At 53.5% G+C, this 21,929-nt stretch overlaps 9 protein-coding genes across 9 annotated transcripts; 2 read left to right on the forward strand and 7 right to left on the reverse strand.

Moving 5' to 3' along the window:
• Window positions 1–1,123: 1,123 nt before the first annotated feature.
• VDAG_01697 (oxidoreductase) lies at window positions 1,124–1,994 on the reverse strand (the record flags this gene model as incomplete). Its single annotated transcript, XM_009657726.1, has 2 exons — window positions 1,124–1,191; window positions 1,286–1,994. The coding sequence occupies 2 exons, from the start codon at window positions 1,992–1,994 to the stop codon at window positions 1,124–1,126; spliced, it is 777 nt and encodes a 258-aa protein (XP_009656021.1).
• Window positions 1,995–2,470: 476 nt separating this feature from the next.
• On the reverse strand, window positions 2,471–4,231 carry VDAG_01698 (FAD/FMN-containing dehydrogenase; the record flags this gene model as incomplete). Its single annotated transcript, XM_009657727.1, has 5 exons — window positions 2,471–2,560; window positions 2,619–2,725; window positions 2,786–3,392; window positions 3,460–3,532; window positions 3,594–4,231. The coding sequence occupies 5 exons, from the start codon at window positions 4,229–4,231 to the stop codon at window positions 2,471–2,473; spliced, it is 1,515 nt and encodes a 504-aa protein (XP_009656022.1).
• An 845-nt stretch (window positions 4,232–5,076) lies between these two features.
• On the reverse strand, window positions 5,077–6,026 carry VDAG_01699 (bacilysin biosynthesis oxidoreductase bacC; the record flags this gene model as incomplete). The annotated part of the gene is made up of 5 exons (XM_009657728.1): window positions 5,077–5,246; window positions 5,308–5,481; window positions 5,548–5,695; window positions 5,759–5,949; window positions 5,987–6,026. The coding sequence occupies 5 exons, from the start codon at window positions 6,024–6,026 to the stop codon at window positions 5,077–5,079; spliced, it is 723 nt and encodes a 240-aa protein (XP_009656023.1).
• A 988-nt stretch (window positions 6,027–7,014) lies between these two features.
• VDAG_01700 (glucarate dehydratase) lies at window positions 7,015–8,286 on the reverse strand (the record flags this gene model as incomplete). The annotated part of the gene is made up of 1 exon (XM_009657729.1): window positions 7,015–8,286. One exon carries the CDS (start codon window positions 8,284–8,286, stop codon window positions 7,015–7,017), a length of 1,272 nt encoding a protein of 423 aa, XP_009656024.1.
• Window positions 8,287–9,200: 914 nt separating this feature from the next.
• Window positions 9,201–10,978, forward strand: VDAG_01701 (uncharacterized protein; the record flags this gene model as incomplete). The annotated part of the gene is made up of 6 exons (XM_009657730.1): window positions 9,201–9,380; window positions 9,437–9,581; window positions 9,638–9,815; window positions 9,871–10,193; window positions 10,231–10,308; window positions 10,365–10,978. 6 exons carry the CDS (start codon window positions 9,201–9,203, stop codon window positions 10,976–10,978), a joined length of 1,518 nt encoding a protein of 505 aa, XP_009656025.1.
• Window positions 10,979–11,427: 449 nt separating this feature from the next.
• Window positions 11,428–12,420, reverse strand: VDAG_01702 (dihydrodipicolinate synthetase family protein; the record flags this gene model as incomplete). The annotated part of the gene is made up of 1 exon (XM_009657731.1): window positions 11,428–12,420. One exon carries the CDS (start codon window positions 12,418–12,420, stop codon window positions 11,428–11,430), a length of 993 nt encoding a protein of 330 aa, XP_009656026.1.
• Window positions 12,421–13,115: 695 nt separating this feature from the next.
• VDAG_01703 (NADP-dependent L-serine/L-allo-threonine dehydrogenase ydfG) lies at window positions 13,116–14,112 on the forward strand (the record flags this gene model as incomplete). The annotated part of the gene is made up of 3 exons (XM_009657732.1): window positions 13,116–13,420; window positions 13,477–13,845; window positions 13,914–14,112. 3 exons carry the CDS (start codon window positions 13,116–13,118, stop codon window positions 14,056–14,058), a joined length of 819 nt encoding a protein of 272 aa, XP_009656027.1. The 3' UTR covers window positions 14,059–14,112.
• VDAG_01704 (fungal specific transcription factor domain-containing protein) lies at window positions 14,074–16,729 on the reverse strand. Its single transcript, XM_009657733.1, has 5 exons — window positions 16,469–16,729; window positions 15,667–16,407; window positions 15,181–15,336; window positions 14,718–15,064; window positions 14,074–14,658 (listed from the first exon to the last, which is right to left on the reverse strand). Exons 1-5 carry the CDS (start codon window positions 16,588–16,590, stop codon window positions 14,189–14,191), a joined length of 1,836 nt encoding a protein of 611 aa, XP_009656028.1. The 5' UTR covers window positions 16,591–16,729; the 3' UTR covers window positions 14,074–14,188.
• Window positions 16,730–17,090: 361 nt separating this feature from the next.
• Window positions 17,091–18,255, reverse strand: VDAG_01705 (NmrA family protein; the record flags this gene model as incomplete). The annotated part of the gene is made up of 3 exons (XM_009657734.1): window positions 17,091–17,584; window positions 17,651–18,139; window positions 18,189–18,255. The coding sequence occupies 3 exons, from the start codon at window positions 18,253–18,255 to the stop codon at window positions 17,091–17,093; spliced, it is 1,050 nt and encodes a 349-aa protein (XP_009656029.1).
• Window positions 18,256–21,929: the final 3,674 nt, after the last annotated feature.

Consider the following 21,929-nt stretch of genomic DNA (forward strand, 5'->3'; position numbering starts at 1 on the left):
TTCTGTCCGTCATCACCTCCAAATCTTATGATTACCATGATTTTTAGCCAGGTCCCATTTACACTGCTGCTCTGCTCCATCAATGGCCAGCAGCCCCCTGTCCTCGGTCGACTTCAGCCCGATTGCGTTCCTTCGATGCTGTCTGTCTCGGTTTCCTCCTTTTTATTCACAGGCAGGATCCCGTGTTCCGCTCGCTGTTCGAGGCTCGGAAAACAAATTGTTGAGACAACGGCACTTTCCCTTTGGTCGTCGCCCCGGGTAGCGTCAAGGCCTGTCCTACTTGACTTGCATGCTGGCTTCAAGTATTGCAAGGGGGGCCGGGCTGCCCAGAGCTCGCCTGTGTGTAGCCGCCCGCGGTGGGTGGAGGGTTGAGCTTCTCTTGTTCCAGTTGTTACGCTATCTGTCCTCAGCCCTCGACTCTTTACCAACTCCTCAATTGCATCCTTGGCGATACAAATACCGTTCAGATCTCAGACATGCGTGCAACACCTGGAACTGCTTGGATACCTTCTTCACTTTCGTCGCTGACTCAGAACTGCCTCGCTCGTTTGTCCTTGTCAGCGAACCCTTCCAGGCCGCCGGCGATGCACGATGTGCATCCCTCGCAGCACGGCGCCGTCTTGGCATCCCGGGTTGGGAGATTGCGCAGCAAGCCGAGGGCCCTGGAGAGGTGACTCCGATGGCCGATGGACAGGGGGATGGGGGACATCAAGGGGTGGCTCATTTCCTTTTTTTTTCCCTCGCGTTCTCTTTCTCGCGTCAGGAAACCCACAGATGCCAGATGTTTGTGGAGCTTGCCATGAAACATCTTGGGACCGGCTCCACGCGCTACTTCTGCCAGCAGGTGGTCGGGAATGGCGATGATAAAATTCACGTCACGACGTGACCGGGAGACGTGTTTCAGTGACCAGAGTTATTTTCTCGTGACAAGCTTGCTCTTTTCAAGGGCCGCTTGCTCACTCAGTTCTTGTTTGAGGTTCGTGACCTTCTGATCCTTGATACTAAGAAACGACTGCTCATAGGTTTACACCCTGGACTCTCATGACACATCGGTTCAATGGCCCCTTTCTCAATGATGGCAGGCCAAGCCTCTTTCTTACCTTCATGAGTAGACAGACCTGATTTACCACGGCAACTGCAACGGCGTAGGCAGGCCCTTGCCAAGCGTCGCCTCGGCCGTACCAATGTCGCCTGAAGGAGTCAAGACACCATTAGCATTCCAGTATCGGCGCTTGCCCTTTCGGCGCTTGCCCTTGACGAGGACGAACTAGATGTGACGACTTACGTGGTCCTCTGGGCGCCCAGTACTCTCCCGTCTTGCTGATATCTAAGCCGTCGGTCCACTGAGCAAGGCTCGCCGCCGCTTCCTCGGGTGTGACGGCGCCGCCTTCGTCCCAGTACTTGTCGAACCCCACACCGGCCGTCATCTCGGTGCGCATGAAGCCCGGGTGCACAATGCTGACGATAACACCCCTCTCCCGGAGGTCAAGGCTCAGCAGTTTGCCAACCATATTCAGCGCCGCCTTGCTCGCGTGATGGGCGTAGTTGCCGCCACCTTCGACCTCATGCCTCAGTCCAATTGATCCGCTCTCAGAGGACACGAGCACAAGCTTGGCTCCACTGCGCAGCAGCCCCGCGTGCGTCAACGCATGCACAAGAAAGACGGGTGCAATGGCGCTCGTCGTGTACATGCGCTGCTCTTCGGCCCAGTTGGGCCCCTTATCGGCGCTGAGGTATTCTGTCGTGAAGTAGCCCGCAGTTACGAAGACGGCCGACAACGGTTGTGCACCGCCAAGGAGGCTTACAAGTTTCGAGCCAACCGACTGATCCATCAAATCAATGTCCGGCAGCCACTTGATCTGCGGCGGAAAATCGGCTGGCGCCTGGGATGAACGTGTCGTGCCGTAGACGGTGTAGCCCGGCTGCTCAGCGTAGCGTTTGATAAGGGCAGCGCCGAGCCCCCGTGTGGCGCCGATGATCAAAATCGGTGACATGATGAGTCTATCTGTGCGCAACAAGTGTTCTTCGATGAGTTGAGGTGGTTTTGCCAGTGGTAACACAAGACGAAGATCAGCCAGGGCAATTTGAGGTGAGTAGGTCATATAAGGGGTGAGACTAGAGGTGGTACAATTGATGATGTGATGTCATCCACGGAGGAGAGGGGTTAGTCACATGCAATGTCGTCTTCGTTGGATGTCCTCAGTCTCGCGCCAGCATCAATAGGACGTCACCATATCTACGACTCGGACGACGATGATATCTACGACTCGGACGACAATGAGGACATTGTTTCCCTTCACGTGGTAGCGTATCTTCGCTCCGGCGACGATTGTCAGTCGATCAGCGTAAGTGGCAGTTAATAGCTATCGACATTCTAAAGCCAAAGCAGACGGAGAGTGCAGCCGACCAGCTGGATTGGATGTCCTGGGCTTAACCTATGCACAGCGGAGCCGCAAATCGTTCAAGAAGACTAATAGAGTCCCAGGGTCTCGCCGACGACGCTCTTAAAGACCCCATTGGGATCAAACTTCTTCCTGACAACCTTGAATCGGCGCAGGTGCTGCAGCAGTCAGTATGCTACCCGCTCACGGCATTCGTACTAAAATTCTTCCACTTACATCAGGGTCAATGTTTTTTGCCGAGTTCTTGAAGACCTCCCTCGTGTTCTTGGTCCAGTGAGGGCGGCAGGGAAACTCGTCGACGAGTGTCTTGGCGAGCTTGTGGTCTGCTGCATGTCAGCCTCACACGGCCCCTCACGCCCCTCGAACATGGACATTCAGCTTACAGAACGGCTCGTTAAAGCGAAGATTATCTCCAATGCTCGGTCGGTAGCTCGGGAAGTCAAACATGATGGCTCCCTTGGTCCAGTCTGCACCGTCCGAGGTGTTGTAAGTCACCTGGCCCAAGAAGTCAAAGTAGGGCTTGCCGAACTTGATGTTGATGCCGCTGCGATACGTCGAAGTCATGACCGTGAGCTTGCGCAGCTCTTCATCGAATAGCGCCCTGACGCGCTTGAGCACAGTGTTGGCCTGCGTAATCGGGAACGCCAGCTCCAGCGTGTACGCGCGCAAGCCGTACTCCCAGTTCGGCCGCTGATCTGGGTACAGACCGCCGATGAGCACATCATAGTTCCAGCCGTAGACTGGCCATTTTTCAATGGGCGTCCACGTCGTCTTCTCGCGGAAGTTGGGCTTCTCCCACTGCCCGAAGAAGATTTCTTCGGCCAGCATATTTGACGTTGCCAGATACTTGCCGCTGTCGAGAAGCACGCGCGCCGTGTTGCCCTCGAGCGCCGTCACCGAGAACGTGTTCTGGAAGCCTTGCTGCTCGCTTGTGCCTTCGGGAACTTCATCGTAGTAGCGCCAATGGAACTTGCGTTTGTACGGCCACCACTGCAGCATCCATGTCAGTCATTGTTCTGTCTTACTGTCAGGTCTTGTGGCGCTCTAGAAAGCTTACCCAGAAGTTAGCAGTTGCGTAAGGCGCAATCATGCCATAAATGTCTCCGTTGAGTACCTCATCTTCATCAAGCCTATACAAGGTCAGTGCCCATCCTCCGGGAATCTAACGCCGGCGTTGGGGGAGAAGCTTACGTCTTCTGGTCGGCATAGACCTTGAAGTCGGGGTAGATCTTGAACTTCATCCTCACGATGACGCCCAGCAGACCGAGAGAAGTGCTAGCAGCCAACCAGTCGTCGTTCTTCTCGTCCCGCACAATGCGTCTGACCTGACCAGTGCCGTCGACAATGTCCATCTCCAACACGCCGGCAGCGACCATCGAATCCTCACGGATCGACGACCGGTGGGCGCCCATGGCAACGGAGCCCGCCAACGTAATGTTCCAGTTGACCAGCGTGTAGCCGACCGAGGCGCCGCGCTCGTGCAGCCACTCGGCGAGCTGGATAAAGGTCACGCCAGCCTCGAACCACACGGAACCACCCTCAAGGTCGAGATCATAGATGTTGTGCACCTCCTCCGTCTTGATGATGACGGTGTTCGGGTCGTCCGAGCACATGGTGTCATACCACATGTGTCCGAGCCCTGAGGCGCGGACCTTTTGGCCAGCGGCGATGGCCTCCTGAACGACCGCCTGGATGTCGTCAACGGTCTTGGGGTTGTACACGGCTGCTACATCGTGGCAGGCGGGGAAGCCAGGGCCGTCATAGGTGTTATATGGCTCGGCGGAGGCCGTCAAGGCCAGCATCAAGAGGGAAGCACTTTGCAACAACATGGTGACGAGACTGCAGCGAACAGCGCCGAGACAGAGCAGACCAGAAGCATCGGATCCGAGAGAGGTCGAAACGCAAAGAGATTCCTGTATTTATGCTGGAACACGCCCAGCGCCTCTATCCTCCGCCCAGACTGACTGCTGAGCCGAGGATTTTCATGTGACGATGATCTCGGTGGTGTTGTAGTTGCATCCTGCACCACGGTAGACGAGAGCAGGCGATACGCTCGCCCGGCGTGTGTGTCGCGATCGGGAAAGAAGCTTCTCAAATGGGGAGGGAGCTGCGTCGACGCCAGGGTCCTGATGTAACACCCCGCAGCACCAATTGGGCAATGGGCCGACTTTTGTTGCTGTGCCGTGATGAGAATATGCGGGGGATTGGGGGTGACGGGCCTTGTTCCTTGCTTGGTGGCGGTCAGCCTAAGCATTATGGTCATCTTGGAGACTGTGACGATCCCAATGTTACTCGTCTCGTGGTCAGAGTTGACTGCCACCAGGCTTGGTGCTTGAGACATGGCGTTGTGGAGCGATGTCCAGCATATCTCACCTCTCTACCTCCCGGCCTTGCCGGCATATCTACCCACCTTTCACTACCTTATCATGAGGGCCGAACTGTTGTCAAGTGAAACGGTACGCAGGCTTCGGGCCAGTGGCGTTTTAGGTCGGTAATTGTACCATTTCCAGGTTCAATGACTGGAGGAGCCACCTGAGAACCTGCACTTGAACAACATCTTAACTGGGCAACTGAATGTTTGTTGAGGCTATGCGTTCGACCATACCTACTGGCTCATTATCCAGAGAAACTTGAAAACAAGCGATATCGCTCCCTCAACTTTTGCATGCGCAAATCACACCGCCGCCCAACCCATGTTTGTCGGTACTAGAGCTCCGTTGATGGTGTTCATGCCATCTGAACACAAGACAAGAACTGTCTTGGCAACCTGTTCCAGAGGGGATATCCCGAGGTTCCAGCCACCTTTACCAGGCTCACCTTGCCACGTTTGACAAGTCGCCCCCGCTGAACAATGCGTAAGCTGTTTGTTGCTGACTTCTCCAGAGTGGGCGAACAGAAGACTTACACAGAGCCATGCCCTCGGGGTGGAGCCGCGAGATATCATGACTTCCTCCTGAGATATTAGTGGGCATGGCACCAGGCATGGTCCCGACTGATCGGATGCCTTTGGGACCGTAGAACGCCGCGGTGCTCTTAGTTAACCCAACCAAGCCGTGTTTCGAGGCCGTGTACGCGACGCCTGAGGGATGGAAAGTTAACTTCTTAGCCTTTGAAAGGCAAACATAGGGCATTCCTGTTGACTGACCTGCTCTTCCGCCGTGGTTTCCAGCTGTGCTAATAACGTTTAGGGTGGTACCACGGTGCCCGTTGACGAGCTCCTGTGACAAGTACTGCCGAACGGCGTTTTGGCTCGTGACAAAGGGGCCCGTCAGGTTGACCAGGAGGTTGGAGTCCTAGACTTGGCGCGTGCATTCGGCCAGAGGCAGCAACTTGTCCAGGATTCCTGCATTGTTGACCAAGATGTCGAGCCTGCCAAACCTGGCCACCGTGTCGCTAACGAGCTTTTGCACGCCAGCGTCGTCGGAACTGTCGCACTTGTACGGGAGCAGGCGCTCCTTGTGCTCGGCTTCAATAGCGGCAGGAAGCGCATCGAGCAGCGTGTCTTGGATATCCGTCGCCACGACGTTGGCGCCTGCGGCGAGGAACGCTTGTACAATGGCGAAGCCAAGCCCCCCCTGCGCCGCCGGTCACGATGACGGTCTTGTTAGTGAAGGAGGTAGACATGGAGGCGGCTTCTTCTTGTATATGGAAAGAATCAAGTTGGCTTCCACAGGGCGGAATGATTTGCGTTGTGAGTATGCCAAAATATTTCAGCCTCGCAGGGAAGGCCAAGCTTTTTAAACTTTATAAATTAACACGTCACCAGCACCGGTGCCACTGCAATCCCAGGTCCCCTGAGCTGGTGCTCTGACTTGATGCATTGCAAACGTAGGATCCGCCGTCCAAATCAGTTGCTCAAGCCTCTATTCTCCACGGGGTCGAATACGATCTCGATTTCGAGCCATTGAAGCCGAACTCGAATTCGAATCCGACGACAACCCGCGGATCTGGGTGGGCCGCTATGCACTGGCGGTTTCGAGCACGCTATTTCTCTAGGGGATCATAGAGGCTTGAGTAAGCGAACTCATGGCGTACAAGACAGAAAGCAGGCTCCTTTGCTTAAAACTAGAAGCATAAGATGCACAACATTGATGTAAAGAAGTTGTTCATTTGTGCAATACCTTGCTTAATGGGTGCACGGCAGCCGAAGCTTGGAGGTGCAGCTTTGGATGGTGTTATCTGAACACCACGCCGCTTTTTTGATACCGGCTAGAGTACCTAGAAAGTCATTCCTGAAAAGCCAGAGTAGAGCCAGTCTTTCAGAGCATCGCCTGCTACAGGGCCAAGCGCAGTGTTTTGATGGCCTTCGGTATCAAGAGGCACCTGTGGAGACGAGGATCAGGGGGCACAGAGGCTAGTTGGGGACTTGGGACCACGGGACTGTATAGGTAAGGGCTGCAGCGCCAGATACCAGATGTATTGGGGCCTCCTATCTTACAAATGACTGCGGATGTCGCCCGCGGAAGACTGCTTCACTCTGCTCATCCATCGGTATGACTAACATGCTCGCAAGTTTTGATATTGAATGTGGTCAAGGATACAATTCTTCGTGCATAGTCTTTATTATGTTTCTTGGATGGGGCTAGACAGCCACTAATTGAAGTATCCTGTTTTACCATCTTGGGATATGTGCCGAGAAGTCTGGGTGAAACTTCTTCATGTAAGTGGTGTCATCTCTCTTTCGTAGGCCGCAGTCGAGATATTGTTGATGCAACCGAGCGAGTCTACCACGGTCTAGCTCAACACCTAGCCCCGGTGTCCTCGGTACGATGACGCCGCCCTCCGACCATTTCAGCGCGCCGTCGACGACGACATCTTCATCTCGACGCTTCCACGGCCAATGAGTGTCGCAGGCATAGTCAAGGTTCGTTGTTGCTGACGCAAGCTGCGTCATGGCGGCCAAAGAGATGCCGAGGTGACTGTTGGAGTGCATCGACAACCTCATTCCCCACGTTGCACATATCGCAGCGAGCTGCTGAGACTTGCGCAGGCCACCCCAGAAGTGGTGATCAGACAGAATCACCTGCACGGCATCTTGCCGAATTGACGATGGAAGGTGTGAGAAGGCTACGACGGCCATGTTGGTCGCCAGAGGCATTGAAGCGTCCTTGGCCACGGCAGCCATGCCGTCGATCTCGGGTGCTGGGTCTTCTAGGTATTCGACAACACCTTTGAGCTCGGCCGCAACCCACTTTGACGTCTCCACGGTCCAAGCGGCGTTCGGGTCGAGCCTCAGAGGCACGTTGGGGAAAGCCGCATGCAGTGCCTTGATGGCCTCGACCTCCTGAGCAGGTGGATACACGCCGCCCTTGAGTTTGATCGCCTTGAAGCCGTACTCATCAATGATTTTCTGCGCCTGTCTTACCAGACCCGGCGCATCAAGGGCAGCTCCATATTCGTCGTCCGCCTCGCCCGGATGACCCGCCCACTTGTAGAATAGATACGCCGAGTACTGGACTTGATCCCTGACGCGGCCGCCGAGCAGGTCACTTACAGGGACGCCAGCTAATTTGCCCTGAATATCGAGGCACGCTACCTCGAAAGGGGAGAAGACCTTGTCAGCAACGGACGCCGTCGTCACCATGCCTGCCATGCCATCACCACCGGACGTAGCGTTGCCCTCGAGCGACGCGGTGCACTTCTGATAGATACCATTTGTGTTGTACACCGAGAGACCCTTAATCTGCTTAGAGGCTGCTTTCAGGCGGTCAAGATGCGTTGAGTCGCCGTAGGACTCTCCCAAGCCGTAAGTGTCTTCTGTAATGACCTCGATGATGCTGCGCAGAGCAAATGGTTCGTGTACGCCCACGCTGTTGAGCAGGGGCATATCATGGAACGCCACGGGCGTGATAATGATGTCTTTGATGACCCCGCGTCGGGACATGGCTGCAGATGATAAGAGACAGGGGCGGCCGCAGTCCAGAAAAGCTTTTGTTGACTCGAATGAACAATAGTCCTTTGGCAGGTACCGCAGGAAGCCCGCGAGAAAGTCCCGACTAGGCTTTTCAAATGACGGATTATGATGGTCACCGTTGAGGGGTCACCGTTGAGGGGTCACCTAGTGCCGCGGCTCACGGCCGAGCCGACAAACACGGAAAACGCAACTTTGTGACATATCCCGATGCAACGTGGTCAAGATGAAGTTGTCGCACCGGAGTGGCTCCTGGTGCGTCTGAGATGCGAAGATGGTGGCGCTCTTTGCGGATTTCAATCCGACCTGCCCAGGCAGAACGCAGTGTATGATCTCTCCGAGGACGTGCGTTTCCGCGGGGAGCAAAGTGGTCTTGACAGAATTCGAGTCGAGAAGGTGGTGATTGTTCCAAGAATCCGCCAAGAATCCGTCAAATCCGCCAAGTCCGTCAGTACCGAGTCGCCATGGATGCAACACCAACGCCAGCCACGATGCCCGAAAGAGGCAAGTGTCCGGTAGTTCTCCTCAGGCTCTACCACACGCACATGGCGGATACTGTCGCGGATGGTACTGTGATTGGGTGTTCTACTGATGATCAACGGCGACTGACAGGTACTGCTTTTCCGCTCGAGGCCAATCCCCGCACTTTGTCTGGGGGCAGGTCAGAGTCAAGCATTGCCCAGTTTGCTTGGAGCATCTGGGGTATCTGGGGTAAGTGAGTCTGGGGTCAAGCACACGGGTCATTCCCAGATACTCTGGGTATAATACCAACTCGTTGCCGTTCGATATGTGAAAGGCTGATCAGACAGACCCTCCGACTTTCCAAGTTCCTCGATACAAACCCTTTGGCGCCACCAATCTCTCCCCCCGCCACAACTCCTGCAAACATGGCTCTCAGGAGCTCGATTGACAAGCATGACGTCGAGTCTGTCGACCAGAAGGCTCACGTTGAGAGCTCGTCTCAAGCTATCGATATTGCTGGCTTCCGCGTGTTCGGCCTAGATCCTGCTGATGCAGAGTTCTTCGAAACTTATCCGGAGGACAAGCGCAAGAGAGTCTTCCGCAAGGTCAGCATCTCACTCCCCCATCAGACCCAGATCTGAAGCGGCTAACTCTGATGAAGGTTGACTTTCGCCTGGTGCCGATGCTCGCCTTGCTCTACTTGATCTGCCACATTGATCGCGCGAACATCGGTAATGCCAAAATCGAGGGCATGGTACAAGACCTGGGCATGACAGGCGTTCAGTACAACATTGTCCTATCCATCTGTTCGTTCCACCGCCTCGGTTGACAGTTTCTGCGATTTGCTAACAGGTTTGACAAGTTTTCGTCCCATACGTCCTACTCGAGGTCCCCAGTAACATCATCCTCAAGAAGTTCAAGCGCCCTTCGATGTACCTTGGTATTCTGACTCTCTCCTGGGGAATTATCATGACCTGCACTGGCTTGGTAAAGAACTTCGGCGGCCTCATGGCCACTCGTGTTCTTCTCGGCATTTTTGAGTGAGTTTTCAGTTGAATCTGGCAGGCATGAAAAGTAGCTAACCTCTTCTCTTAGGGCTGGTTTCTTCCCTGGCGCGATCTATCTTTGCAGCTACTGGTACATGCCCAAAGATCTCAGCTCTAGGATTTCATACTTCTACTGCGCGAGCGCTCTCTCCGGTGCATTCTCTGGTCTGTTGGCCGCAGGCATCGCCAAGATGCACGGGGTTGGCGGCTACGAGGGATGGCGCTGGATCTTCATTCTCGAGGGCCTCGCTACCGTGGTTCTGGGCGTCGCCTGCTTCTTCCTGCTCATCGACACGCCCGCCTTGTCGACACGCTGGCTCGAGCCTGATGAAATCCGCTACCTGGAGCTTTCCATGTTCATCAAGCAGGGCGGTGGCTTCCGCGAGGAAATCTGCTGTCAAGTGGAAAGACCTGAAGATGGTCCTGACCAACTGGAGGATTTATGTTCAGGCCTATTTCCTGCTCTGCCAGTCGGCTCTGTCTTATGGTAAGTCTGATCAATGGCCAATCTGTCCAGAAATTACAAGCTGACACGCATCGAAGGCATCAAGTTCACTCTCCCTACGATCACCAAGTCTATGGGTTTCAGCACTACCAACGCTCAGTTGACCTCTGCTCCCCCTTATGTGGCCGCAGCGGCTTCTGCCATCATCTTCGCCAAGATCTCCGACAAGTTCTTCTGGCGCATGCCCTTCGTTGTCACCCCCATGGCCATCGTCACGACGGCGTACTCAATCATCATCTCCCTCAATGGAGAACTTAAGGAGAAGCGAGCCGTTGCCTACTTCTCTGTGGTTCTTGCCGTCATCGGTATCTACCCCATTCAGGCCGCTGCGGCGTCGTGGAACGCCAACAACATTGCACCATCCTCGAGGCGAGCGATCGGCATTGCTCTTATGAACTGTGTTGGCAACGTCGGTGGTATTGTCGGCAGCTTCATGTACCTCGAGCGCGAGAAGCCCAAGTACCATACCGGCTTTGGCCTCAGTTTGGCCTTTGGCGCGAGCGGTATGATCGTCGCTGTGCTTCTCGAGCTGAGCTACAAGCATGCCAATGCGCGCAAGGCAAGGATTGCGGAGGAGGCGAAGCAAAAGTACACTGAGGAGGAGCTGTTTGAAATGGGAGATCGATCTCCTTTGTTCAAGCACGTTCTGTAGGGAAATGTTGGAGAGTGGCACCGACACGTATCACTTTGCACCAGAAGATATGTTTCACTGATTTGGAACTTTGCCCATTAGTTTGTCATTCAATTAGCAGGCAGAATATATTCCCCTTTACTTGAATCATCGCCGTTCCACGCAGTTGTGATTTTTCAACCATGTAAGATCGGCAGGTGATTCTACGCGTCCGGACGTTGAAACCTTTCTCGATGTACGCGCATCATCCGAAAGATCATCAGTATCGCTTGCAACCAACCCGACATTTGCATCACGAAAGGGCAACATGGCCGATTCCGACTACAGGAATAGCTGGTCGGATATTGATAGCCCGGTCTGGGTTCACATCAGAGTCAATATCGTTTCTGGAAGGTTTCTCTGATTCAACGGTTTCGTACAACTGTAGTATATATTTGCAGGTTCTAAACAGCATCCAACTGCCACCAGTATCACGCCCCGTTTGTAGAACCATTGGTTAGCTCGGCTTTCGCCTCCCCTCTCAGAGTCGCCTCTACCTTTGCAAGCTCTGCGGTTTGCTCTTCAATAGCCTTCTTCGCCGCCGCTGAGGGCTCGACATACGGCTGTCTCGGCCTCAACTTTTCGACCGCACCTTCGATACCGGCCGCCTTGGCCGTGTTCAGGGCGGCAGCGTACTTGACGGCGGCGATGCCTGCCTTGCAAGGTTGTTCAGCCAGCGCTGCCTTCTTGTGTAGCATCATAGCTTCCTGGAACTTGCCCTCCTTGTACAAGTTGTAGATGTGCACGATGGTGCGGGGGAAAACATTGGCGAAACCGGCAATGGTTCCGGCCGAACCGGCAGCTAGGCCGCCGATCAGGAAGTCCGACTGGCCACCGTACGTCGCAAAGCTTTCTTCCGGGAGCTCGGCGCTGAGACGGGTAATCTTGGCCACGGCACCACAGGTCAGTTTGACGCCGACAATGTTCGAGTGCCTCCGGGCGAGGGCCGCAATGGTTGCGGAATCGAGGTCAATGCCGTTGCAAACCGCAGGGAAGTTATAAATGACAATCGGGAGCTGACTCTTGCTCGCAACCTGGTCAAAGAAGTTTTTGATAACCTCTGGTGTGGTTTGCTTGCCAAAGTATGCCGGGGGGAGGAGCAGACAGTAGTTGGCACCCGCTTCGTGTGCGTCTGAGATAAACTCCAGCGTCTGCTTGGTCGAATGGCCACTGACACCAGCCATGATGGGGTAATCTGGCCCGCACGCGCTCCTCGCGGTTTCCAGGAGTGTCTTGCGCTCCTCGCGCGTCAAGAGAAAGGTTTCTGAATTGGTTCCAAGGACCACCAGACCGTGAAGGCCCGACTTGGACAAGTATGCATAGTACTTTCCTTGAGCATCGAGATCAAGAGTGTCGTCCTCGTGGTTGAAGAAGGTGATGGTCGGAGCCCAGACGCCGCTAGGTGGGGCTGTTTGAGGGCCCATGATGACTGCTGTCTTTGCTTTGAAGATACGTGAGTGGTTCCGTTCGACTCGGATCTGCTTGAAGAGCGCGTTGAACAGAGTGAGGAGTGTAGTGTAGGTAGCTACAGGTCCTTATACTGTGAGTGAGGGATATCCGCCTCGGTCGAGTCGCGAAAGTCCGATTGACGCGTAGGTGGTGCTCCCGTGGTTACCCCACGTCCCTTTCGGCAGCTCAGTACTCTGAAAGCTGATCAGAGTCCCACCCGTCAAGATCACTTCTGTGCGCCGGGCGGACTGTCGCCTCGGAGACAACTTTGCGGGGTCAGAATACCAACTCGTCGTCCTGTCGAATCATTGCCACTATCAAACGACTCAGATCCCCAAAGATGGAGCCCATGGCATGCTGTTGAGTGGTAGTCGACGGGTCGTGATCCTTTCCCGACGGATAAGCCCTGATCACCCACCATCAACCACCAACAGAGTGCTAGGAACGGAAAAGCCGCAGCGGGGCATATCCACTGTTACGAATGCAATCCCACAGTTGCCTCAATGTCAGCGTGCGGGGAACGAGATCGACAGCTCTCCCAGCTTATATCATGGTGTTTGTTCATCAGAGATTACCCGCAGTACGCCTATCACAAGTTTCGTGACACGTTACAGACCATCCGTCGACCAAGCCGCATCTTTACTCATCTTTACAGATTGATATTCACAATATGGCATCAGCAGCGTCCAAGCGCCTTGAGGGCAAAACCGTCCTCATTACTGGTGCATCATCCGGCATCGGCCGATCCACAGCCTTCGAGTTCGCTAGGACCAGCCCAAAGAACCTCAAGCTCATCCTGACGGCGCGTCGCATTGACACCCTCAAGCAGATTGCGGTCGACATTGTCAGCGAAGTCGGTGACGGCGTCAAGGTCTTGCCAGTGGCCCTCGACGTGAGCAACGCCGCGGATGTGCGCTCGTTTCTGGACAAGCTCCCAGGGGAGTTCAAAGAGATTGACGTCTTGGTGAACAATGCGTAAGATTCGTTCCCCTATCCAACAAGCATGTCCTTCAATTAACCTGGGCCTCCAGCGGACTGGTCAAGGGCGTCGCCAAAGCGCCTGAGATCAATGAGGATGATATCAATGTCATGTTCGCTACCAACGTGACCGGCCTCATCAACATGACACAGGCTATCTTGCCTGGCATGCTAAGTCGCAACAACGGCGAGGGCTCAGGTGACATCATCAACATTGGATCGATTGCCGGCCGCGAGCCGTACGTCGGCGGCGGCATCTACTGTGCTACCAAAGCGGCCGTTCGGTCCTTCACCCACAGTCTGCGCAAGGAATTGATTTCGAAGAGAGTGCGCGTCATTGGCATAGATCCAGGCCAAGTCGAGACGGAGTTCTCGGTCGTGAGATTTGGCGGTGACAAAGCCAAGGCCGACGCCGTTTATGCGTAGGTTTTCCCCATGGATCTAATGCCGCTTTTTTTTTTTTTTTTGTGCTGGTCTAACATCTTTGTAGGGGCTGTGAGCCATTGACGCCAGACGATATTGCCGAGGCCATCGTTTTCGCCGCCTCGAGAAGGGAGAATGTTGTTATTGCGGACACACTGATCTTCCCTAACCACCAGGCTGCGGCCACCATCATGCACAGAAAATCCACGTAGAGAACCTCCAGACAACCCAGATCCAGAATATGATATTACTAGAATTAGACCACCACGGTATTGGGCTGAATAGAGAACTACGTGTTTGAGCAAAGTCACACAGCTGTTTTGCACTCTCCACCACCGTCTATCACAACCCAAAAGTGTCATCGTAGTGGAATATGTCGAGGTTCCCAAGACCAGACGACACCATCGAAGCAAACTGTCCCCAGCCAGAAAACTCTTCGATCCCCGCGACGCCCATACCATTGAAGCCGATTGTTGCTTCACCCATTATTTCCGCATAATTTGTGCCGGTGCTCGGGCTCGTGCCAACAGGTATCGCCATGGCCTCGATGCCTCCTAGCTGCGCGTCGATTTCCAAGCTGCCAAAGCCGAGGGCCGGATGCAAGCGCTTCATCTGACGCAAAGCCTCGACTCTAAGCTCTTCCAGCACCAGATAATATCGCTCCACAAGCGAGCCCTTTTGTGCAATGGTTGCCATGTGGGACTGACAGCGGGCGGCCGCGGCAAAGTAGTTGCGGTAGGTTTCCGGTGGAGATGCCCACTCCTGGATCACGTAGATGTAGAGCACCATGGCCGCAGTGAAGCCAAAGTACGCTGTAATCTGTATTTTTTGTTAGTAGATTCTGGCGGGCTGGCGATGGTGTTCAGCAAACCAACCCAAAAGGCGTGATACATCTGCCCACTCTGCGTCATATCGTCGATTGTATTCATGGTGTCCATCGCAGCTACCAAACACTCATCAATACGTTCCTTGGTTTGCATATTAGTGTTACTAGGCCGTCTCCCCTGCTGCGAGATCTGGGCGAAGTTGTTCAATAGGCACTGCCGTCGGGTAAGAATGATGGCGTGCCAGTAGGTCAAGTTGAGCACATTTCGTTGGCGTTGAAAGATGGGTACGATGAGCGAAGTGCTAAAGAAGTCGGCATCTAGGAACCGTGAAAGCTCAGCTCGCCAGTCACTCAGGTCTTGAGAAATAGACTGAGTATCTTCCGCACGGCGGCTAGCTGATATCGGTCGAATCGAATACAGCGAACGTAAGATCTTGCTAATGATTTGGGCGAGCCTGATCTGTTAGCTAGCGTCAAGAAAATCCCGCCAAGCCTGCAAATTACCTACTTCATGTGTGCCACGGGGGCCAGCATTATTGAATAGCCCCTATTCATGGACGAGGTGCAAAGGCTCTCCCTTGTGATCTCATGATCCTCGACACAAGCCGGTAGTTCGGTATCGATATCATCGTCGTGAAAGGAGCGTGGCCTCCCCAGCGAGACGCTAAGATAAGTGTCGAGGGTATAAGCACACCAGAATGTTCTGCGGCGACTTTCAACCTCAATATAGTTTAACCCACTTGCTGTTCCTGGGTTTTTATTGCGGTTGAGGCCGATTGCGAGAGCTAAATTCGTGACTGTGCCGAATTGGCTCCAGCAATGATTGACGCGCGACTGCGTGAGAAGATAGTAACACTGCAGAAGGCGTGCCTGTATGCTCGTCAGTCGAATGGAGCCACTTTCTTTGGAGAGTTGGTTTTCAGCTGCAAGAAAATATCGAGAACTGTTTCGAGTCATTAGCCAGGTAGATGCTTTGAACAAGAGACTTCCTGACCTCAAATCTGCGGGGCCTGGTCTGGCGTTCTCAGGCATGTACACCCTAGCATGAGCAAAGATCATGAATAGCAGAGCAATTCTGGCCGTCGCGTTGTGAACGTCACGCATCGTGCCCAAAGTATCATAAAACTCATCAAACCAGTCCTGCAACGTAGGCCGATGGAGGAATCGGTAGGTCGGCATGGCAAAGTCAAAATACCGGTCAAGCAGCTTCTGGCCGTCTTCTCTCGGAAGGACCATGCAGAATGAAGGATCAAAGTCAGGCGGACTAATGGGAGCATCTCCAAATGTGAAAATGCTGCTTGGCGCAGAAAACTCAATGGCTTTGTGTAGCCTCTTCTGCACTCTCAAGAGAAAAGACACCCCAGAGGCGGGACCAATGTAATGCCCTTGCAGGTCTTCTTGCGGAGGCTCTGGTGTTTGTTGGGATGAAGCGGCCAACCTTGGCGGCGCTTGGGTTTCTTCGTATGTGGACGAAATGTTCTGACCGTCCGAAGCCAGGTTATGATCCACCAACTCTGAGCTCGTAATGGCCGTCCCTGACACAACTGACGATGAAGCCATGATGTTGGACACCATATCATCCTGGGAATCCACGCCGGTGGCATGCATCCCATTCCCAGTCACGGGCGGAATGTCTGGCGCCCGCCCTCTTGCATATGCAGCATCATATGTGCATTGAATCTTAACGCGAACACAGAATTCGCACGGTTGTGTCCCATTGCATTTAATCTTTCGCCTGCGTATCGTCATCAGTCAATCCATTGATGACACGAATCAAGCATCATTGCACTACTAACTTTTTGCAGCGGTCACATGCCCGTGTGACCCTCAGTCTCTCCTTGTTCCTTTTCCGTCTCTTGTGAAGCTGGGATCCACTCTCGTCCATCATGGTAGGGAGCAATTGGCGATTCGCAGCCATACGGGAGGCGCCGAGGCAGCTTCCGTCAGACTAGGTAGGTAGAGTGAACAAGAAGGTGACATGAAAACCAGAGCGGAAGAGCAAGGAGCAAGAGTCGGATGCCGCTGGACGGAGATGTGTCGAAGATGGGGAGCGAGCTCAGTGCGGAAAAGTCACTTCGGTTGCTGATGCGGGGCAATGGCACAAGCTGGTGCTTATCCGTGTTCCTACTACCACGGCTGAGTGACGATGAGGCTGCAAGTCATCCGATTTCACCGTTTTCCATGTCATCGTTTCTTGATTGTTGCATTGTGACTCAGCCATTTGCTTGGGGGGAAGATGTCTGGCATCCATAGGTCCTTACAGCGGGTTTCCCGGGCAGCTTCACTCTGAGACTGGGCCATCAAGTTGATGCCAAATAAGAAGGGTGCTTTTTGCTACTTGCTTCTGTTTTATCACGAGATAGGATAGCCAAATGATTTCATTCACCTTCCAACAAAAACGAGCCTAGCCGACACATCTTACGCCTTTGGCTGACCGCCCTGCTTAGCAGCCCAGTCCTCAACCATTTTCAACACAAATTTGCGGTTGCCGTCGTAACCTACAAGCTTCATCCATTCGGCGAGGCTCCTGATCCGTTTGGGGTGAATACGATCCAAAAGCGCAGTGTCGCGAAGCGGGGAACGACCTTCTCCCCAGTAGCGCCACCAAGCGCCAAAGTTGTCCTTCCACCTCATGACAGACTCATCCCGAGGCGCATCTGGACCAAGTGACCAGTTCACAAAGGCTCCCGGGTATGGCTCTGCAACTTTTGCATAGTGCTCGAAGGGCGTCGACTTGAAAACGCCTCGCTTGCCAGTGACCTCGGTGAAGGTTTTGGCAATTTCCGGGAAGCTCACGTTGTCGGTTACGACGGAGAGATCGAGGCCTGCCGCCTCGTCGGGGTTGTCAAACAGCCAAAGGTTATAAACGCCAACATCGTCGAGAGCAATCAGGGGGACCTTGGCATCGTCTCCTGTGAAATTTGTCAGCCGAGGCCTGCAATGGGGATGAAGCTCGGAACAAGGCAGGAAAAACTCACGGGACGGGTTGGCCCATAGAAACGATCCGTCAGGCTGCTCGCTGGGAACGAACATTCCGTCGAAAAGCATGTCCATGTAGGGTCCGGTGCTGAAGAGAGAGCTCTTCATGCCATCCTGGCCTTGAGCAAGGATAAACTTTCCGATTCGTCCTTTGCCGTCCATGTGGCCGCAGTGGTACGCCTCGTCGTAGTCGACAATGCCCAAGACATATTCAATATTGGCCCAAACGTAGTGCTGCACGCCCTCGCCTCTGGCGATCTCATACGCTCTGAATCCGTAGAAAAGCTCGTCCTTCTCCCCCAGAGTGAATCCGTCGGTGTTGACCCAGGCTCCGTATACGCCTTTGAACGCCCTGTGCAAGTCCTCCTGGTTGTTCTGGGCGCCCTGGATCAGAGTGACATTCTGCAGAGCTCCAAGCTGTTTGGCACGTGATGATTCGACACTACGAGTCAAGACCCGGACGCGGTATCGTCCACTCGCAGACAAGGCTTTCAGTTGCATTAGAACAAGTATGGTGCGGGAAACATAGAGTCTTACCCTTGACAACAGGCACACCTTGAGCACCTGTGCCGCCGATGACGAGGATTTCCTTCAGTTCGGCCATGATGGTTGTAGAATACTTTGTTTATACTGAATAGTCGGACGTTGAGAAGTTGAAATGGACTGCTTAATGCACCTGAAAATGGGCGCGGTAACCGACTTGAGAGTTTGCTTTATTGAATATTTATACAAGAGGTGACTTTTCCAATGCTCCGGCATCGGTTTACTCGTGGTCTCATGCTGTATCGTTGACTGATCAATCAGATGATTCTCCTGCAGATCGTAACGCAATGGAGGCTTCTTTTGGCTGCCTGTTTGGGCAACGCCACAATGCATACTGTACTGACTTGACTTCAAAAGAACACGTTGATGTTGTTGTCGCGAGTTAGGCTTGGTTTGCATCGGATGGTTCTGAGCGGTGGTCATCAAAAGTGGCCGCGGAGGGTTTTCAGCCACTCAACGAGTAGGCCCTCGACCTGCCTGACAACTGCACCCATCGAGCGAGCGTCTTGATTACGTCAGATTCTCCTTCTGTTTTTTTGAGAAGCAATCACATCATTTATTGTAACTCCTGAAGCGGAGGGTCAAATATCATGGATGTAGCAAATTGAGAGCAGGTTTACGGCGGGATGCAGCTCACAGGGGTGAGTCTCAAGTTCATCCCCCCCAATCCGGGAAAACCTCGGGGGGGGGGGGGGGGGGGGGGGGTAATGGCATGTATAATTAAGGTGCACGGACCCTATGCAGTATATACAGTATATTTTAAAAAGTCAATATTCTAAGAAATAATAGATTTTAAATAGACTTTAATTATATATTAGGCATATATGTTACGGGCATAGTGGACAGGCAACCAGGTGGATCCTGTCACGTGACTGCAAGTCGGTGATCACGGGAAGGTGATCACCGCTAGGCAATCACGGCACGGTGATCACGGAACCATGATGATTAGCCTTCATAAATCCTAGTCACATGACTAGGGATTATAATATATATAGAGAACCCCTATATCCCCTTAATAGGGAGGGATATCTTAATATAATACCATTAATCGAGTATTTGAGATCTGAGATCATCGGTCCCCGTGACCACGACTATATCAATATACTTAATATATGCTTAGTATATACTGTGGAGAGCTAGCTTCTTAAGGCAAGTTAGGTATATATTAAGTATATGCTTAGTATATACTTAGTATATGCCCTGGAGAGCTAGCTTTCTGAGGTAAGTGTAACAACCAAGGAAGCAGGGCGGCCGCGAATCGACGACCCCGCGATCAGGGAGCGCGATAAGATAAGAATCGGGCCCACCTGGCAAATCACGTGATGGCTCACTCAGACATAAAGGGTGAGTCGTCGGGCTCACCAAGGACGCCGCAGTGAGCCAGGGAATGGCTCACGGGATAACACACCGTGATCCTAACATCATGGATCACCAACAACTAACCAGTGAGCCATCCAACATGAGCTCACCACCTAACACAACAAGGACAGGATGGCAGGTATATAAGGACGGACATTCTGGACTTGTAGATACATTCTTTCTCACGACAGTGATCAATCTAAGTCTTACCTTGTATTCATTGTAACGAGTGCGCAACGCCTTACGACACCACATCGTCTCAGAGTCACAACCTAAGCTTCTGCAAACAGCAACCCCAACCCTCTGACAGTGTTCCCCCTTCGGAAGCTGCCAGGTCGTAACATTTTGATCACTCTTGTTCAGTAGGTTTACCTTGTGACACTGAGCAATACTCACCACAGGAACAATGTCCACCAACAGCGTCGGAAACAGCGCCAGCAACCTGGCCGCTATGATCCAAGAGCTCCGCTCAGAGAACGAGCAGCTACGAGCCTCGATGCAGCAACTTCAAGGCGGAACGAGCATGAAGGCTCTTCCCCCTCAGTCATTCGACGGCAACCCTAGGGCACTTCAATCTTTCATCACCCAGGTACGCCAGTACCACAAAGCCAATGAGGGCCAACTCAAGTACTGGGGCGAGAAGGTCGCCAACGCCTCCTCTTACCTCAAAGGGGACGCCTTGCACTGGTTCGAACCCTTCATTAGGGACTATTCCACCCACACCAAGAAAGAAGATATGAAGCAGGCCACCCAGGACATCTACGCCGGTATGAACGCATTCGAAGAAGCCATTAAAGGAGCGTTTGGGGACGTGGACGAGGAACGACAAAACGAAAGAAAAATCCTTCAGCTCAAACAGACGGGGCCAGCCACTAAATACGCCACGGAGTTTCGACTCTTAGCCAGTCGACTCGATTGGACAGAGTCCGCTCTCATGGCCCGTTTCTACGAAGGACTCAAAGACGCCGTCAAGGACGACCTCATCCGGGAGGATAGACCCGAAACCCTCACCGAGTACATCGCCATGGCCGTCAAAATCGACGATCGCCAGTACGAACGCAGAATAGAAAAGGGACGAAAGCCCGCTATAGGACCATGGAACCCTCGCATTCCCCACCACCGATCCAATCAAGGACGCAAGTACCAGCACGACAAACCCCGCGTCAGCACGGCTTGGGGACAGACCACCCATGCAGGACCCATGGAGCTCGACAATACCAGACATGGCAAACCGAAGGATCTCAAGGACATGAAATGCTACAACTGCGGCAAAAACGGGCATATGGCTCGAGAATGCCGGCAACCTAAGAAACCCTGGAAACCCGTAAACGAACGACAGCTCAACCATACTCAACACCAGGACCATGCCAAAACTAACTGGACCTTCTGTTACCAGGACGATTGCCTGACCCACAAAGACAGTAAGGAACAGAATGGATGGTTCCCCAGGGCACCTACGGGACAAAGAACCCTGGCCATGATGGTCACCACCAGGAAGGAAAGACGAATTCAGAAATGGGCCCAGCAAGTAACGCCGGAGACCCAGGAAATCGATACAGACGAAGAAAGAGCCTACGAACATGCTCACCCAGAACCACAATCAGCTCCCCACGTAGGACTGATGAACGACACAGAATGGGATGAATACACACGAGCCAGCGAAGAAGAATCTCCGCTCGGACAGACCCAACCCCACATGCCTATGCAGGCATACGAAGTTAGCAGCGCCAGCGAGGACTATGACCCCCTGGTACCATGGAACGAACTCATCTACTACGGGACCAAACCATGGAAGGCCAGCACCCGAAAGCGAGAAAGCACCAAAGAAAACGTACGACTCATGGTAGGAGACCACCCGGCACTTCACCACGCCCACGAACAACACTACCAGTTGTTCTGGCCCGAATGCGTCTACGACGACTGTGAATACCACTTCAAGGAGAAGGCCGCACACCGGTTTCTCCCGCGCAATCACTGGATCGAGCCACGAGTGAAGGTAGAGTTCGGACAGGAGAGTCGCAAATGGATCCTACACATGGACGAATACAGTCAGGGTCGGCTCACGTTCCGACCAGACCCCGCTTATCACGACAAATGCTACCAAGACAACGCCAGATGGGAGGACTGCGATAATGACGCGTGCATGAAGCACTACATCGCCAAAGCCAGAGATTGGAGACTCCATCGCATGAAGGACGTCAGGAAGCCACTTCTTCCGCGTCCACTACAAGAGCGACGAGATGAACGACAACTCGGACGGACCATCCAATGACATGGCCACCCACTACGTCACCCTTCTTCGGGAAAGGCAAGCGTCGGTCCGAACAGGGACCAACGACTCGACGAAAGGAAGAAGAAGCAATCTGCTCAGCCGAA

This window comes from Verticillium dahliae, genomic scaffold (assembly GCF_000150675.1).
Source record: "Verticillium dahliae VdLs.17 supercont1.3 genomic scaffold, whole genome shotgun sequence".
Classification (NCBI taxonomy): Eukaryota; Fungi; Ascomycota; class Sordariomycetes; order Glomerellales; family Plectosphaerellaceae; genus Verticillium; species Verticillium dahliae.